At 43.9% G+C, this 16,375-nt stretch overlaps 1 protein-coding gene across 1 annotated transcript in view; it reads left to right on the top strand.

Annotated features, from left to right (window-relative positions):
* The window catches only part of STAB1 (stabilin 1), a 127,619-nt gene that overhangs the window by 105,296 nt on the left and 5,948 nt on the right, over window positions 1-16,375 (top strand). Inside the window, exons 59-65 of the mRNA XM_072989761.2 lie at window positions 1,762-1,955; window positions 2,843-2,987; window positions 4,407-4,540; window positions 5,049-5,214; window positions 5,720-5,826; window positions 14,167-14,286; window positions 16,098-16,244. Of these exons, the coding sequence (XP_072845862.2) occupies window positions 1,762-1,955; window positions 2,843-2,987; window positions 4,407-4,540; window positions 5,049-5,214; window positions 5,720-5,826; window positions 14,167-14,286; window positions 16,098-16,244 (1,013 nt within the window). The remainder of the gene's footprint in view (window positions 1-1,761; window positions 1,956-2,842; window positions 2,988-4,406; window positions 4,541-5,048; window positions 5,215-5,719; window positions 5,827-14,166; window positions 14,287-16,097; window positions 16,245-16,375) is intronic.

Below are 16,375 nucleotides of genomic sequence, written 5' to 3'. Positions count from 1 at the left end.
TTGACTAGACAAGTCCTGTTCATTCAATGTGCCTACTCTGGTTGGGACTATTGTATTTTGCCCATTGTTTTCAGGTGACTACTCTGCAGTAACAGTGTGTGTATATGTTTTAACTGTAGCATTACAATCAAAAATTGTGGGATGTTATTACTCATTAAGACCGGTTTGTCTGTCACAACGTCACTCTAGAATTATAGTGCTGGGAGTGAGCTAAAAAAATTAAGCACTGGTGTACAATTCTAGAATCTTCTCAAAGCTTCCTTTAAATGTTGAGCCAGTTTTGCTGGTCATGAGTAGACATGGGGACGAATATAAAAACGAGTCAGGATATTCATTAAATATCCTTGATTCGTCAGATATTCATTGCTTCGTATTCTTCTTGTCCAGAGACCCCAACGAATATGAAGGAACAAATAAAACCCTTTTATATTTGTCCCTTTGTTCCCTATCTGCTTATGCCCCGCGCATCAGCTGTTCCTCAGGGAGATAAGCAGAGAGGGATTTTCCCTTTGAGCGGCTTGCTAAATCCCACCCCCGGGGCTGGGGGATGGCTTGGTTACCCTTTCCTCCTCTTCCTATGCCTGTATGGCATAAAGGAAGAGGGATCAAAGGGATCCCCCAGCTGCTGCGGATCACTTTGATCCCTGCTTTCCCCCTCCTTTTGCTAAGCCCTGCCAGGCTTAGCAAGTTGAGGGGGAAAGCAGGAATCAAAGCACGGTAGGATCGCTTTGATCTCTGCTTTCCCTCCTCTTCAGGGAAAGCAAAAAAGAAAAGAGACCTGATAAATAACGAATTGATTCATTGTTCCTCAGGTCACGGGGGAGGGGCAATTCATGGTTCGTGGGTCATCAAGTTTGACAACCTATGAAACAAGACGAAGTGCCATTTTGGCGCTTTGTCCCCATCTCTAGTCATGAGGTGTGTGGCCTTACAATCTCATTCTTCCATAGAGCCACTCCCCTGAGATTACTTGATGTAGAATTGCTGTAGAAAATGGTTCCTGAAAGGGCCACTAAGGTTATGTTCTGGCCTGAATGTCTGTGGTAATTTAAACCACTGGTTCTTAACCTTGGGTTACTCAGGAGTTTTGGACTGCAACTCCCAGAAGCCTTCACCACCAGCTGTGCTGACTGGGGTTTCTGGGAGTTGCAGTTCAAAAGCATCTGAGTAACAAAGGTTAAGAACCACTGATTTAAACTACGGGCAGACCACTAGCCACAATTTGGAATTTTCCCCAGATTCTCAAGTTTTTTGCCCCTTTAAATGCAGAGTTCTGACTCTAGGGTTGTTTCTCCTAAAAATGAAATTTAGGAGTTATTTATCCACCTGATACTGCTTAGGTCTTTTCAGAAAGTATTTGCCTCTATTTGATTTCTTCTTGTAAAATCTCTGTTGAATAGAGCAAATCTAACACAAAAGCAAGTACTTTCTGAAACAGGAATGGCGTTTCTTTGCATAATTTTTATTTTCCCCGCACTTAACCATTTTTACAATGTGTTCAAAATCTGTCCTAGCATTTAAAAATCTGGAAATCCTGCTGAAATTTCACTGGAGAGGGCTCAAAAGTGTGATGAATTCTTAGAACTCTGGTTGAAGACTTTTTTTAAAAAAAATCCATTCAACTGTTGCTGAATTTGAGAGAATCCATTCCCTTCTGCTTCTGAAGCAGCCTAAAGAGTATGAGTAGGTGGACCTTGTTCCTCAAATGACAGGTGACAGTTTGACGTGACTCTTTTTACTGAAATGCCCTTTCTCATGTAGTGATGGACCTGTGTGGAACTGACCATGGGGGCTGCAGTGAGCATGCCAACTGTACCCAGGTTGGAACTGATGTTTCCTGTAGCTGCTTCCCAGACTATCAGGGCGATGGCTATGTCTGCAGCCCAATTGACCGATGTGCAGATGAATGGAATGGAGGCTGCAGTGAGCAAGCCATTTGCATCAGCACGGGTCCTGTAAGTATGGCTCACTGCACTGGAGACGGCCTGTATACCCCTCCGGCAGCGGCAAGGGGGGCTCAGCAGTGGCAACGATGTTAGGCTAAAACAGATAGTGGCTGAAGAAATATCGGAGATAGATTTTTCAGCATGACTCCTTTTACAGATGTTTAGTGGGAGAGAGCAAAGCAAGTTTTGGAAAACATAGAGTGTGATATTTCACACAAAGGGGGACACAGTGATACGTTGCGGATATTCTGTCATGGGATTTTCACAGCCGTGGCTTCTCCCACCCCCTGTGGTTTGCACCTTAGTTTGCTTTGTCTTCAGGTTGCATTTGCTTTGCAAGTCTGGTTTCTTGGACATGAGAGACGGCTTCAGTCACTAACATAACTGAAGCTCTAATAGTGGGTCAACTTTAATGTTCCCCCTTCCCTTCCCTGGGAGTGAGGATGGAGAATCCTTCATTTACTGGTCACATTCTCCTCTTGGACTGCATGTGGGAAAGGACCCCCCCCCCTTTTCAGAAAGGAAAGGGTTTGAATCTCTTCAAGGTTTCAGAGCTATTTTTTATAAGCAGCAATGAAGTCCCTACAAATCTCAAGCCTTCTGAAAAAAAAATCATGAGGTCAATGTGCCATTCTTGAGTCATGGGAAGCATATGTATATCTCTAAGTAAATAAACTTGAGATCCTTGAAATTATATTCTAAAGTTACATGTGATTTTATTTATTGTAAAAGCTTTAAGTGATTTAGCTGCTTAACGCCCTGTTTTGCTTGGCTTCGTGTTGAACCGTGTTTTGCACGGTGGCCCTTGGTTGCTGCCGCTTTTGGTTGGCGGCCTGGAGGCCTTCTTCTCTGGGGTGACGCAGGGGCAATGATGCGTGTCTTCCTTTGCCTTGCAGAATGCTCGGCGGTGCGAGTGCAAAGCTGGCTATGTGGGAAATGGAATCCAGTGCCTAGAGGAGGCCATCCCACCCACAGATCGTTGCTTGGAAAACAACGGGCAATGCCACGCTGAGGCTGTTTGCACAGACCTGCATTTCCATGGTACCTGTGTTTGCGCCAGTCATGTAACTTTAAGTGACAGCACGGAGGTATCCTTTTCTCAGGGCTGGCCCTACCATGAGGTGGAATGAGAGGGTCACCACAGTCCTGAAAGAGCACCCAATAGTTATCCAGTTTATTGTGGTTGCATTTTTTTTTATTGCCAGGAAAAGGGGGAAAACATTTTTGAGATATTCTGTCTCGTGTACCAAAAGAAGCTTGCTGGCCTAGTGCACTGTATTCTTTGACTTGAAGAGTGGAGGTACTTGGTACTGTTTTCCCTCTAAAGCCCTTAGCAGCCGGAATAAAGAACACTTCCGCTCTATGCACCATCTTATTCCTGCTAGCTGGTGCAAAGTGCTACAGTATATATCCTATAGAACTGCTAAATTCATTAAACAAGCCACGGAAAGCCAGAACTTATTGCCTGCTTCATAAGTCCTTTCAGTTACTCTCACATCTTGATTCTTTTTTCTTTTTTGAGAATGGTATTACCTTTTATTACCCTTATTTTATCCTTTTATGCCTTTTATACATGTTTGCATGTGCTTGCATGAGATGCCAGATACTGTTTTATGATTGGTATAGCCCGATTGTCAGAATTCCTTCCTTTAGCAGTTATCCAGCTTGATAGGATCTCTTCCTTTGTTCCTCCCATTTATTTTATTTTTATTTTTTAAATTTAATTTTTAAAGATTTAATTTAATATGATTGCTTGCTTGGTTGGTTCTAACGATGTCCACTTCTCTTCTCTTTATCAATTGGATACATCACATCTTCCCACATTAGATCAGGGGCTATCAACTAAGGTAGTACAGTTTCCTTGACCCTATTCCTGTATTCCACCCAATACTCTATCAGTCTGTCCCCTCCGTTCCCCCCCCCCGTTGTTGTCCCTGACAAAAGGGTTGAAATTCAATAGTAAGTCAAATCTAGAGTAGGCCCATTAAATCAATGGAACTTACAGAAGAATTGACTCACCAAATCTCTGCTGATGCAGAGTTACAAGCCAGTGTGTCAAAACTTGAGCCTCTTTTTTTCTTCTTCAAACTTTCCTGCAGTCAAAATAGGTACGTATTATTAATCAGTCAAATGTCTCCAGCGTACATATTGTTTTTGGATTATAGTACAGGTTTGCAAACAGCTGAAGGAGGAAAATATTGGTGCAGAGGTCCAAATCATTCCTTTGAGACCTGGATCAACATTTATATAGGTTGGGCATCTCTGACCGGAGCTTCGTATTAAGTTATTTCTCTGAACTACGTCTCTCAGCATCCTGAGGCTGTTGGATTCTGGGAGATTTAGTCCAAAGAATTCCAACCCCCCTCCCCCCAATCTCTATGTCAAACTGCAATTTCCCAGTCAGATCTATATCTTCAGAAATGATGATTTTAGTGACACTGTGTCCTATCTTTTCTGCAGACAAAACCGCTGGAGTCTTCCACTTTCAGTCTCCCAAGGGAAAATACCTCTTAAGCTATGAAGAGGCTGAAGCTGGCTGTGCAGCTGAGGGAGCTACCTTGGCCACCCTTCAGCAGCTGTCTGCTGCACAGCAGGTATCAGGGGAGGCTTCCTTGGGGACTTGTCTGGAACTCAACTCCTCTTAGATCAAAACTCTTGTTTGTCTTTGGCTTCTGTCGATAAGCCACGTGTGTGCTTCTGTGGGTTGACCTTTGGCTCCGTTAACTCAAGAAAGCCTCAAATATTCCTCTTAGGGGATTCCCAGCCCCACCAGGGGTCAGTTGCCTCATTCCAGAACGGGGATCTGTTAGGGCCATTGGCTTATTCTGAATGAACCAGCCACAATACTGGTTTCCTCACAGTGAAATTCTGACTAACATCTGGCACAGCAGCATTACTGTGGTGCAAATGACATGTCAATGAAATGAAATACTGCCCCCTCCAGGTCCAATGGGGCTTAGCAGCCTCATTGAGGAAAGCAAAAAGAATGTGTAAGAAGAAGGTGAATTGTAATGAGGGAGCCTGTTGAGCAGTGGACAGAGTGGAATATAGGAAGACAACAGAAGCCCTTTAAAAATATTATTTCCTTCTTTCTTTCTCTAGATGGGTTTTCACCGGTGCGTAGTAGGCTGGCTTTATAACTGGACTGCAGGTTATCCAACTGTGTACCCAAGTAAGAAGTGTGGCGTTCACCATGTTGGGATTGTGAATTATGGCTTCCGGACTAATATCAGTGAGAGGTGGGATGCCTACTGCTACAGAGTTCAAGGTGAATACAAAAATAATGATATTTCAGTAAGTGTGACTCAAACATGATACCTCCATTTCTGCCGGAGGACGAGTCTAAAATCTGATAACTCCAGAACAGAACAGAGAGGTGAAACTAAGCCCAATTCATGCTCATTTGCCTGAATTCTGTTCTATTTATGTTGTTGTTGTTTCAACTTATATACTGTCCCATAGTGTTAAAGCACCCTCTGAGTGATTTACAAAATAATTATGCAAAAAACACTTTTTCCTCCCAGGGAGCTGGGTACTCATTTTCCTAACCCTGGAAGGATGGAAGGCTGAGTCAGCCTTGAGCCAGCTACCATAATCCATTGGGATTGAGTCAGGTTGTGAACAGAGGCTTGACTGCAGTACTGCAGTTCAACCACTATGCCATTGGACTCTGTTTTATATCCTCTGGCTGCATTACAACTCTTTAATATAAGTACAGCTTGTCTGATACGCACTTGCTAACCATTAAAACTGTTGCCTTCTTCCTGTTTCAGATGTACAATGTGACTGTAGGGATGGGTTTATTGGAGATGGCTATACATGCATAGGGAATCTTTTGGCTGTGCTGGGCCATCACGCCAACTTCTCAGTCTACTATTCTGTAAGTGGTTGTTTCACACTTGTGCTGCTGTAGACTAGTGAGGAGTACAGAATGCCTGCTCTTGACTTTCTCCATGTAGTTTTGTGTCTTTGTGGGTCGTGGAAGTTAGCTAGAGAAGAAATTATGCCTTCTTCTTCGTGGCCTCTGTGAATACACACATATGGGTTTAGTCTGCGCCTGCGCTGACATTCTCGGAGCATTCTAGAGCTAAAAGTAACAATTTTATGGTGTGATCCCCCATGAGGCACAAGCTCCTCCCACCCAAGATTCCCCTCAGTTCCTTTTTTCCGCCGTGCTGTAAAGTTCTACAGAGCATAGAGCTATTTCCACAGGGGTTTTTCCCCTTATCTTATTGATCAATTCCCTCTAAATTGGATTCTTTCCCTTCTCAATTATCTAATCTACGATCCCCCGTGAGTTGTTTTCTTTTCACTTGCCAGCTATTTGGCTTACCCCCCCCCCCCCCCCCCCCGCACACACACACGCTTCAACTGTTTGCTTCTTTCTCCTTTCCCGCCTTTTTCGGCTTACTCATTTTGACTCTCAGGCACATTAATGATTTTCTGCCTGAGTAAGCTACATCTTACCCAGATAGGTGCAGGCCACAGTAGGGGACCCGACAATGCCAAGGAGTCCTTAAAATCGAAGTCTACATCAACAGAGGAATCCTCGCCAGAGGCTAGCGAATTTGCCTCTGAGGAGACGACGTGCCAGCTCTACCTGCACAGACTCCGGGATCGCCTGATAGCCTCTGCTCCAACTGGCCATTAAGTGACTGCGCTACCGTCCAGTCCGGCCATGGCCCTTTTTAGCCCTACATGAGGGCGGGCATTTGACGTTCCTGAGTTGGAGCTTAAGTCTCTCTATCTCATGAGGAGAAGAGAGTGAAAAGGAGGAGGCATGTCTTACCACACCCTCTCTATGAGCAACCATGAGAGAGGCTGGTGAATCATCAATGGATGATTGTTTCAAGGGGCTTGTTCAAGGGACCCTGCAGGAGTTAGGGCTCTGTCGCCCTGTCCCTAGGAGAAGGGCCTCCTGTTGCCCTGGTCACCTTCCCTGACTGTCAGTGATTCCTCCTGACATGGGAAGCGCCTCTGTGTGTGAGTGCCGCACACCAACCCTCCTTCGTGCGCCTGCTCATGTAGCTGCGACTTCTGGAGGGAACTGCACACCGAGGCTGCAGATGTGCCAGCAACATAAGGTAAGGCCTGGGTTTCCCTTTGGGGATGCAATGGGCCCCTTCATCTCCTGTGGCTAGCCCTGCATGTCAGTGCTTTGCCTGTCTGGGGTAACGCCCTTGGGTGTTTGGTATATTGGGCCTGATTTATCAGAGGCCTTGTTCACGTGGCTGCTATTTCCAAAACCAGATGCCGAGGTGAAAGCTTTCTGGCAGCATTTGACAGCCCTAGTTTGCCTCTGAAAGGGGGGCTGCAGCAACTCCCACCACTAGCCCTGCTAGTCGGTGATATTCCTGCCTGGGGCAGCACCTGCAGGTGGCTGTTAATTTGGCACAAAACAGCCCTCTTTATCAATGGGCTCGCTCACAAAGTAGCCTGCGGCCCTGTCTCAGCTGCCAGTGCCCGCATTGGCTCATAAGGAAAGGACTCACAAGAGTCCACCCGAGAACCCTGCCGCTGTCAGGTAAGTCTGGATAATTTTCCTCAGGTAGGTCCTGTCACACTGACAAGGTTGCGTAGGACCAGTCCCTTTTGTTTGGGATAGGAGCTATGAGCTTTCGGCCACCATCACCATCCCGCTCTACCTGGCATCATTCTGAGCCATGGACTATGGAGTGCTTTATGCCTCCACATGCACTTTAAAGATGTAGTGCTCCCTCGAACTCGGCTCCGTCATCATAATGTTTGGAGCCTTGATCAAACCTGCTGTTGACCCATTCAGGTTTGAGACTCACATGAGTCGCTGGGGGGTGGAAGAGTTTCCAACCAATCTTCCTACACCCCTCTCAGTTGTCACAGATGGTCACACTCCTTTACTGTCAACAGATGAGTTCTTTGGTCAGCGTTGTTATTTGTTTTTGGTCGCCGTGTAGCCACGTACTCCTCTGCCATGAGGGCTTATCACCACTTATGGAGTTGGTTCTGCCCACCCTGCAGGTAGCTCATGTGCACGCTTACAGTTCAGGCCTTCCGCATCACTGGGAGGAACTGTTGTAGGTGCATCACAAGCACACTGCTGCTCGATACGCCTGAAAACCAGTGTCTAAGCAACTGACAGGTTAGGGCCTGCCATTTGTTGGTGCATGGCTTTTTAGCCAGAAAAAGGTTGTTATTCTTGATAACCTGTTCAGGATCTAGAAGGTGACACATTCATTGTGCTGTAACATCTGCAAGAGCCTGAAGATGTTCCCATCAGCCTATGGCGTTCCGGGAACGTTAAACGCCTCAACCCCAAAGTTACCAGCCACCACCCCTAGACATGTGGGGAGGCAGTGCCTTGACCGGCAGAACTTTTGGTAGGACTGCAAACTGAGCAGGCTCTTTACTTCTCTGTTGTTGACCAGTCAGTCCGTTTGACTTCTTTCTATCGTAGCTACCAGCTTTGCCACTATCTTCGATGTATATTGAACCCATTAGGATCGACCTCAACATGGAAAAGATTTTTGTTCTTTTTCTCTACCATATAACACTTTGGCAGGAAAAGATGCTTTCCAAATTCCAATCCATCTCGTGTCAAGGCCCATTATGATCGAGCACGACTGGTCCTGGCTTCGAATCTGCCAATTCTGGACATAAGCTCGGATCTCACTCCTTGAACGAATCTCCCTCCAATATGATGCGATCCATTATCATCCTCTGTCACCTTCAGTGTGCTTCTTTTCATTCGCACAGCTCACTTCTCGGTTCACCGCATCCCGTCTATTGGGAATGGAGGAACCACCTTTTCCAGACCCAGCCATCACTTAGCTGAGCTGAAGCTAATAAAGGATGCTTGCACCAAGCCACTTCCTATTAAAGATCTAGGAAGAATGTATTACAGGTACAAGGTACGAGGAAATGACATAGAAATTTTGGGATGACTCCAGTCCCATTTCTATCATCGTAGAACAAATTTATCCAAAACGAGAAATGATTTCCCTGAACCCTACTAATAAGAATACGGAAACATTGATGTCTTTGGCAGGGAGACTTATTCCCTTCATTCACTTCTGCTCCATGTGGCCAACTATCAATCACAATAGGCGCCTACCTGGAGCAATTTTGGTCTCAAATTCTACCTCTCTTGAAATCCATTAAAACAGAGCTTAGAAATTCTTGCTCTGAGACCACGACTCTAGCAAAGCAACACAGGATTGCTGCTTGACATGCAAAGGGCTTCAACTACTGTCGCATCCTTAGTATCTATAGAAGGCTCACCTAGTCACGAACCACTGGCTCATCAAGGACACACAGGACAGAATTGAATGTCTTCCATTACATGGTACCAGTCTCTTCAGTCTTAGACTGGTGACACTAGAAATATTATTATTATTTACACAGAATAGGAAAACAGCTAAATTATATATGGGCCGACAGCCCTTTCATCCCTCTTTCAGTTCTACCCATAGTCCTTTCAACCATATCTGGAGTTTCAGCCTCCCAGACATTTCGGTTCATACAAGAATGTCACCACATCTCTCAAGGTTACATTATATAATTGTCTTTGTTCCCCTTTGAGTAACGTTAGACTCACTCTTTTTGTCTATATCCTCCAGGAAGAGACCTTTGCCTCCTGGGCAAACATGTCATAATCCAAGGTCCTATATCTGGCTTATGCATGGCTTCTACTTCTGTGCTATTATATACATAGAAAGGACAGAGGCATCCGTCCCATCCTTGGTCTCAGAAATCTTTTCATGTGTATTCTACCGCAAGTTTCAGATTCCAGCCTCAACACTATTATCTATTCAGTAATTCCTAAGGTTTCACTGCCATTCAATTTTTCAACATTTGCAAGGTCTTTCAGATGGTACAGGACATCAGTTTGATAATAACCTTCCCCTGCGAGATATGGACATCTACCTGTACTGGTACTATAGCGTATGTTTTTCTTTAAAAAAAATTATTATTACTAGCAATCATCTCCCCAAATTCATGGCCTCCACGGCTTCAGTGCTAAAGCAATCCAGACTCAGCCTTGAACCACTCCAATAGTGGTATCTTTTCCTTTTGACCAACTACAGGATCCCTAATCCAAGTAACTGCAAGTTCGGTTCTATCACCATTGGAAAGTATCAACCTTCAATGTATTCACTGGGGTCCGTACGCCGACTACAGGTTTTATTGCTCCTGTGCAGGTGCGGACGGAAACACTGTTGGGGATATATTCATATTGCAGTGGACAGGGAATTTGCCATAACTCTTCCCTCCGATACATTTCATTCTACGGAGAATCTTCCATCACCATCATTCCTAATCAAATGCGATCCAAATACCTCCTTGAGGTACTTGGTCCTAGTTTGCCTGTCTCAGATCGATATAGACGGACACATGTCAGTTCCCTCTGGTTCCTCACCTCCTAACTTCCATGAACTAGGCAACCTGGGAAATACTCCCACTTTGGCATCAGTGCTCGATCGAGCTCAAAAACCATGAACTCGATGTCGATGTGTAAATAAATAAATCTTTATTAAATATACTGAAACAAAGAACTACCTTACCAACTTTCTTAGAAACTGTTGCCCTACTTGGCTTTCTGTTTATGCTTTAAAATGTTATATATCTGCTATTGTTGCATATTAACCAGATTATTCTGGTAGGTAGGACTTTTGTCTCACTCTAGGGTCAAACATCTTTTCACAGGACTCAGGACCACCCGTCCTCCATCTAAACACATTGTTCCTCAATGGTCTATAGATTTCTAAATTCACTCATGTGCCCGCCATTCGAGCCCATTTTCTCTTCAAATGCCAAATTACTTACTTTGAACAGCCTTCCTAGTGGCTGTCATATCTGCCAAGGGAACGCGCGAAATAGCTGGATTGTGATTTGATCCACCTGTTATTCAATTTTCCTGATAAAGTGACTTCCTACTTTAATGTCTCATTCCTGAGGTATTCGACTAATTTTCATGTTTATCTATGCTTCATCTTACCATCATTCTTCAGATCACCATCATCTCCTTTAGAGCACATGCTCCACAATATTTATGTAAGATGCTCACCAGCATTTTCTCTGGACACTACCAGAGCTTCTAAACAGATGACAGGCTCTTTTGATGCTTTCGTTCTTTTCATTTCAAAAGTCTAGTTTCTTCCTATCCATCTCTAGATCAATGGTCCAGGCTGTATCTATGGCTTGGCAGCAGTCAGACGATTCACCGTCTAATTAGCTTTAGCCTCGCTCCACGGAGTGCTGTCTACCTCGGCTGCATCCAGAGTACAATCGAGACTCTCGACGTCTACCGTGCACCAATATGATCCATGCCATCTACCTTTGCAGAGCAATACTTGCTACACGTAGGTACATGCAATACCACTAGATTTGGCAGAAATGTGATGCCATCCTTCCTACCGTGACGTCCCACCTGCCAGTAAGTAAGCTTGCCAGTCACCCATATGTGTGTATTCACAGAGGCCACGAAGAAGAAAGAAAGGTTACTTACCTGTAACCATGGTTCTTCGAGTGGACCTCTGTGAATTCACACTACCCACCCATCCTCCCCTCTGTCGTCACGGGTATCTTATTGTTGTATAACTCTCATGCCCGGCGGACAAATTGCAGGAACTGAGGGGAATCTTGGGTGGGAGGAGCTTGTGCCTCATGGGGGATCACACCATAAAATTGTTACTTTTAGCTCTAGAATGCTCCGAGAATGTCAGCGCAGGCGCAGACTAAACCCATATGTGTGAATTCACAGAGGTCCACTCGAAGAACCATGGTTACAGGTAAGTAACCTTTCTTTTTATTGGATAACCACCATGAACAGAGATGCTATCCAACTCTGACCCAAATACAACTCTGACCTAGAATATATTTTTCAGTTTAGAGTAAACAGCATTACAGTATACGCTGAGTGTATGTGGACTCCTTTCATGGTTAAAAATACAAAAGGCTTTGAATAGGAGGCAGTCAAGAGGCTAAATCTAGCACTATGCTTGTGGTAGCATTGGGACATCCTGCCTCTCTGTCCCCTTCTCAAAGCACTCCACAGTGCTAAACATATGCTCTGGTAGATCAGAAAACCCTCGGGAGAAGGTTTTTAGGGCACATGGTTATGGGGATCACCTATTTCAGTAGTATGGCTTCTGCTCCATAGACAGCTTTTGGGGGCATTTATTGCTCTACAAATAGTAGAAATAAACATAAGCCATTACATGGCATGAAGTTGATATTTTCAATGTGGGTGATCATGGGAAGGTTGAAATGATTACATTGATGAACAAATGGAACTATGCTTTTTTGTACAGTTGTCTTCATCTTTGTAAGCTCTAATTGCATTGAACATACATAAAAAACAGTCCCATGCCATCAAAAATGTTTTATAAGGAAAAATGAACAAAAGGAGTTTTCTAGCTGATATTTCTAAATGTTGAGGATCATGCCCTTTCTCTGGTCCGTAAGTGGCAGGCACTAGGATTTTGATGGGAAAGATCTAGGACCCATCCTTTATTGTTGTTTAGTCATTTAGTCATGTTCGACTCTTCGTGACCCCATGGACCAGAGCATGCCAGGCCCTCCTGTCTTCCACTGCCTCCCGGAGTTGTGTCAAATTCATATTGGTTGCTTCAGTGACATTGTTCAACCATCTCATCCTCTGTCGTCCCTTCTCCTCCTGCCTTCATACTTTCCCAACATCAAGGTCTTTTCCAAGGAGTCTTCTCTTCTCATTAGATGGCCAAAGTACTGGAGCCTCAGCTTCAGGATCTGTCCTTTCAGTGAGCACTCAGGGTTGATTTCCTTTAGAATGGATAGGTTTGTTCTCCTTGCAGTCCAGGGGACTCTCAAGAGCCTCCTCCAGCACCACAATTCAAAGGCATCAATTCTTCGGCGGTCAGCTTTCTTGTTGTACTCCTTTTCAATTTTGAACTAATCAGTGTTTCCATATCCAGTTCTAACTGTTGCTTCCGGTCCCACGTATAGGTTTCTCAGGAGATAGATAAGGTGGTCAGGCACTCCCATTTCTTTAAGGACTTGCCATAGTTTGCTGTGGTCCACACAGTCAAAGGCTTTTGCATAGTCAATGAAGCAGAAGTACTGTAGATGTTTTTCTGGAACTCTCTCGCTTTCTCCATAATCCAGCACATGTTAGCAATTTGGTCTCTAGTTCCTCTGCCCCTTCGAAATCTAGCTTGTACTTCTGGGAGTTCTCAGTCCACATACTGCTGAAGCTTAACTTGTAGGATTTTGAGCATAACCTTGCTAGCATGTGAAATGAGTGCAATTGTATGGTAGTTGGAGCATTATTTGGCACTACCTTTCTTTGAGATTGGGATGTAGACTGATCTTTTCCAGCCCTCTGGCCACTGTTTTTCAAACTTGCTGGCATATTGAATGTAGCACCTTAATAACTTCATCTTTTAAGATTTTAAATAGTTCCACTGGAATGCCATCACCTCCACTGGCCTTGTTGTTAGACAAGCTTTCTAAGGCCCACTTGACTGCACTCTCCAGGATGTCTGGCTCAAAGAGTAAGGAACCATCCTTACTCCTTCCTTATTAAATTCAAAGCCGAAATCTTGACGCTTTGTTATGTGTGTGGAAGGCAAATGGCCTAAAATTCAGCTGGCAATTATTGAGTCTCCACTCAGATTCCTGAATGCATGCCAAGCCAGCTGGTGCACCTGATAATCCCTGGCAATGGAACCAATTACTTCACAAAGTGACAAGTGCTCCAGCACTGGACATAATAGAAAATTAGACAGACCCTCTTTGATTTGGGTTCCTGCACTGAGCAGGTAGTTGGACTTATTTGCCTTATAGGCCCCTTTTCCAACTCTGTTTCTCTATGATTCTGTGATCCAGCAGTGACTTGTTAATTGACATCTGGTATCTGTCTCCTACTCAGAAGCAGGGTACAGTATAGGAATTCCAGTCCATAAGCACTGTGATACTTTTGAACAACAACAACAGTTTTTGAGTAGTCAATAACCTAGTAGTGTTTTGGTATTATTTTAATAGTATTATGAATCTACTTGCTTTTTTAAACATCTGCAGGGGCCAGCAACATTTTTGCTCCTGCCTGCAAAATAAGTGTACGCTTTTTAGGGGATGTTGTAAGAAAAAACCTTGCACTTTTGCCCTTTCTTGTGGGTGCTACTCAGAGATAGATTCTTTGATTAACTCAATGGGCTACATTCATAGTTGGAGGCTAACCATGGGTTTTCTGTCTTTGTTTCAGATGATCCTGGATTACGCCAATGCTACCCAGGAAGGAGCAGATTTTTTTGATTTCCTGCTCACAGACACGACTTATAAGACCCTTTTTGCACCCCTGAACTCCGGCTTTGGGGATAACGCTGTAAGAACTATGGAATGGATAGGGGACTGTAGTGGATTTGTTCCGTACTATGAACTTGAATGGTTTTAATCTTGTTTGCATGGTGGAATGAAGGAATGACTAACAGAACAATGTTACGGCTTATATTGTCAAGAAAAGTGAATGATTGGTGTAGTGTCAACATACACTGAATCTGGTTCTCCTAAACAAATCAAAATCAGAAGGAGAGATGGAATTTAATATTTATTCTCTAAGTCCCACTGAGGTTTTTAAGTGCTGGCGGGAGGAGACATCTAGAGCCATAGCAATAGCTTCTCTGTGTTTTTGCCAAATCATACGTAGTTGTGAGAGTTCTTTGATTGAAGAAGACCTGACAGCAAAATAACAACGCCAGCATGCTTGCTGTGTTGCCTGTAGAACTCCAAATCAGGAGTTGAGTTTTTAGCTAGACTGCTTTGTACTCTCTACCCAAACAACGGCAGTAGCATAAGGGGGGCGTCTTGTTCCTGTTTGTGCTGCATTTAAATATCACTGATAAGATTTGTCACAGAACAGCTTTGAAAATTATGATCAGAAGAAGCCCATGCAGTTGTGCTGCACGGTATTTTCAAAGGCTTCACTAAGGACAGGCCTTTAAAATAATCTTCTGGCTTTAAAAATAACTCTCTTGATGGAAGGGTACCAGAATTTTTTCAGCAGAGAATTGAATAAATCTAGTGTGAGTGTATAAGTTTCTGAATGTGATTCGAATAGATTGCTAAAGGAAAGCAGTAAAGGAAACAAAGGAGAGTGAGACTGACAAGCCCATACAATATGCAACTACAGGGTTCCCTGGAGGGCTGTCCAAACAGAGAGAAGAATTTGTAGCCCAGTCTTCTGCACGCAGGTGGGGTTCGTTGGGGTGGAGAGCGATGTGGTTATTTTATCACCTTCCATCCACTCCATTCATGAGCCCTTGGTTTGCTAACCATTGGGTCAATGATCTATTCTAAACCAATCTTACCTTTTGGAATAATCAATGGCATTTTTTATATTTATATGAAGCTTCATCCACATGTATTAAAAAAATATTCTGCATTCAGTGAATTCTCAGATATTTTCTGACTTCATGGGAATTCCAGTGTATTGAATGTTAGGTTAGGGTTACATGTCCATACCATGCTATTTCCTGAACCCACTGAAAATTCCCATGCGCCTCCTCCCCATAGAACCAGCAGGTTAAAAATGAGAGTATGACATTTCTGCTCTTCAGAATCATGGTTCTCTGAAAAAAGGCACAGGGCATTTTTATCCTCAAACATACAATTTCTGGGGCAAAAAAAGAAAAAAGAAAGAGAGAGAGAGAGAGAGTGTGCGCGCAAAGAATCAGTGACCAAAAGTAGTAGATTATTTCGGACAACTTTTACATGGCAAGTGGCTGAAATGTGGGCATGTTGTTTCCAATTGAAGTGACAATATCATTAAATGCCTACATTGCAGGTCTAATTAAGTGGGAATTCTGCATCCGGACATGACTCTGGGGAGCTAAAATGTCCCTGTTAACATGGATGAAGGCTAAGGTCGCCCTTTTTCCCCGTAACAAAAGCCCTTTAACCTTCTATGTGGCTCACTGGCTCCAAGTCTATGATCACAGAAATGTCAACAGGGGAACCAGTGTGTTCATTGTATCTACATGATCAAGATCCATGTTTGTCCAGCCCCCACCCCTTGTTCTATGTGTAGTTGATGGGATTAATATTGAACTGGTGGTTGGGATGTACGTACTTGCTTATTATTTTTCTTTCCTCAGTAAAATAACTGAATAGAATTAAAACTTCTGTTCTCTTTACCAGTCGTTGACACTAAATGACTTGAAGCTTCATGTATCTGTGAGTGATGTGCCCCTCCTGAGTGTCAATCTCACCGCTGGCACCATTATACCTTCCCAAGCAGGATTCAACCTTTCCATTGCAGACTCTGTGAACAACACCCGGCCCCCAGTAAGTATTTATGGACAGGCCTCCCATTACCCCTTAGGACAGTGTTAAAGCGACCAGACAAAAAGGGGCAGCTGTTCCTGCACCTTTGTTATTTGTTCAGAAGAAACATTTTAAGCAGGTGCAGATTTTAA

The sequence above is a fragment of the Pogona vitticeps genome, chromosome 2 (assembly GCF_051106095.1).
Source record: "Pogona vitticeps strain Pit_001003342236 chromosome 2, PviZW2.1, whole genome shotgun sequence".
In the NCBI taxonomy this organism is placed as follows: domain Eukaryota; kingdom Metazoa; phylum Chordata; class Lepidosauria; order Squamata; family Agamidae; genus Pogona; species Pogona vitticeps.
Note: the sequence above shows the minus strand (reverse complement) of the source record. Positions and strands in the feature narration are given on the sequence as shown.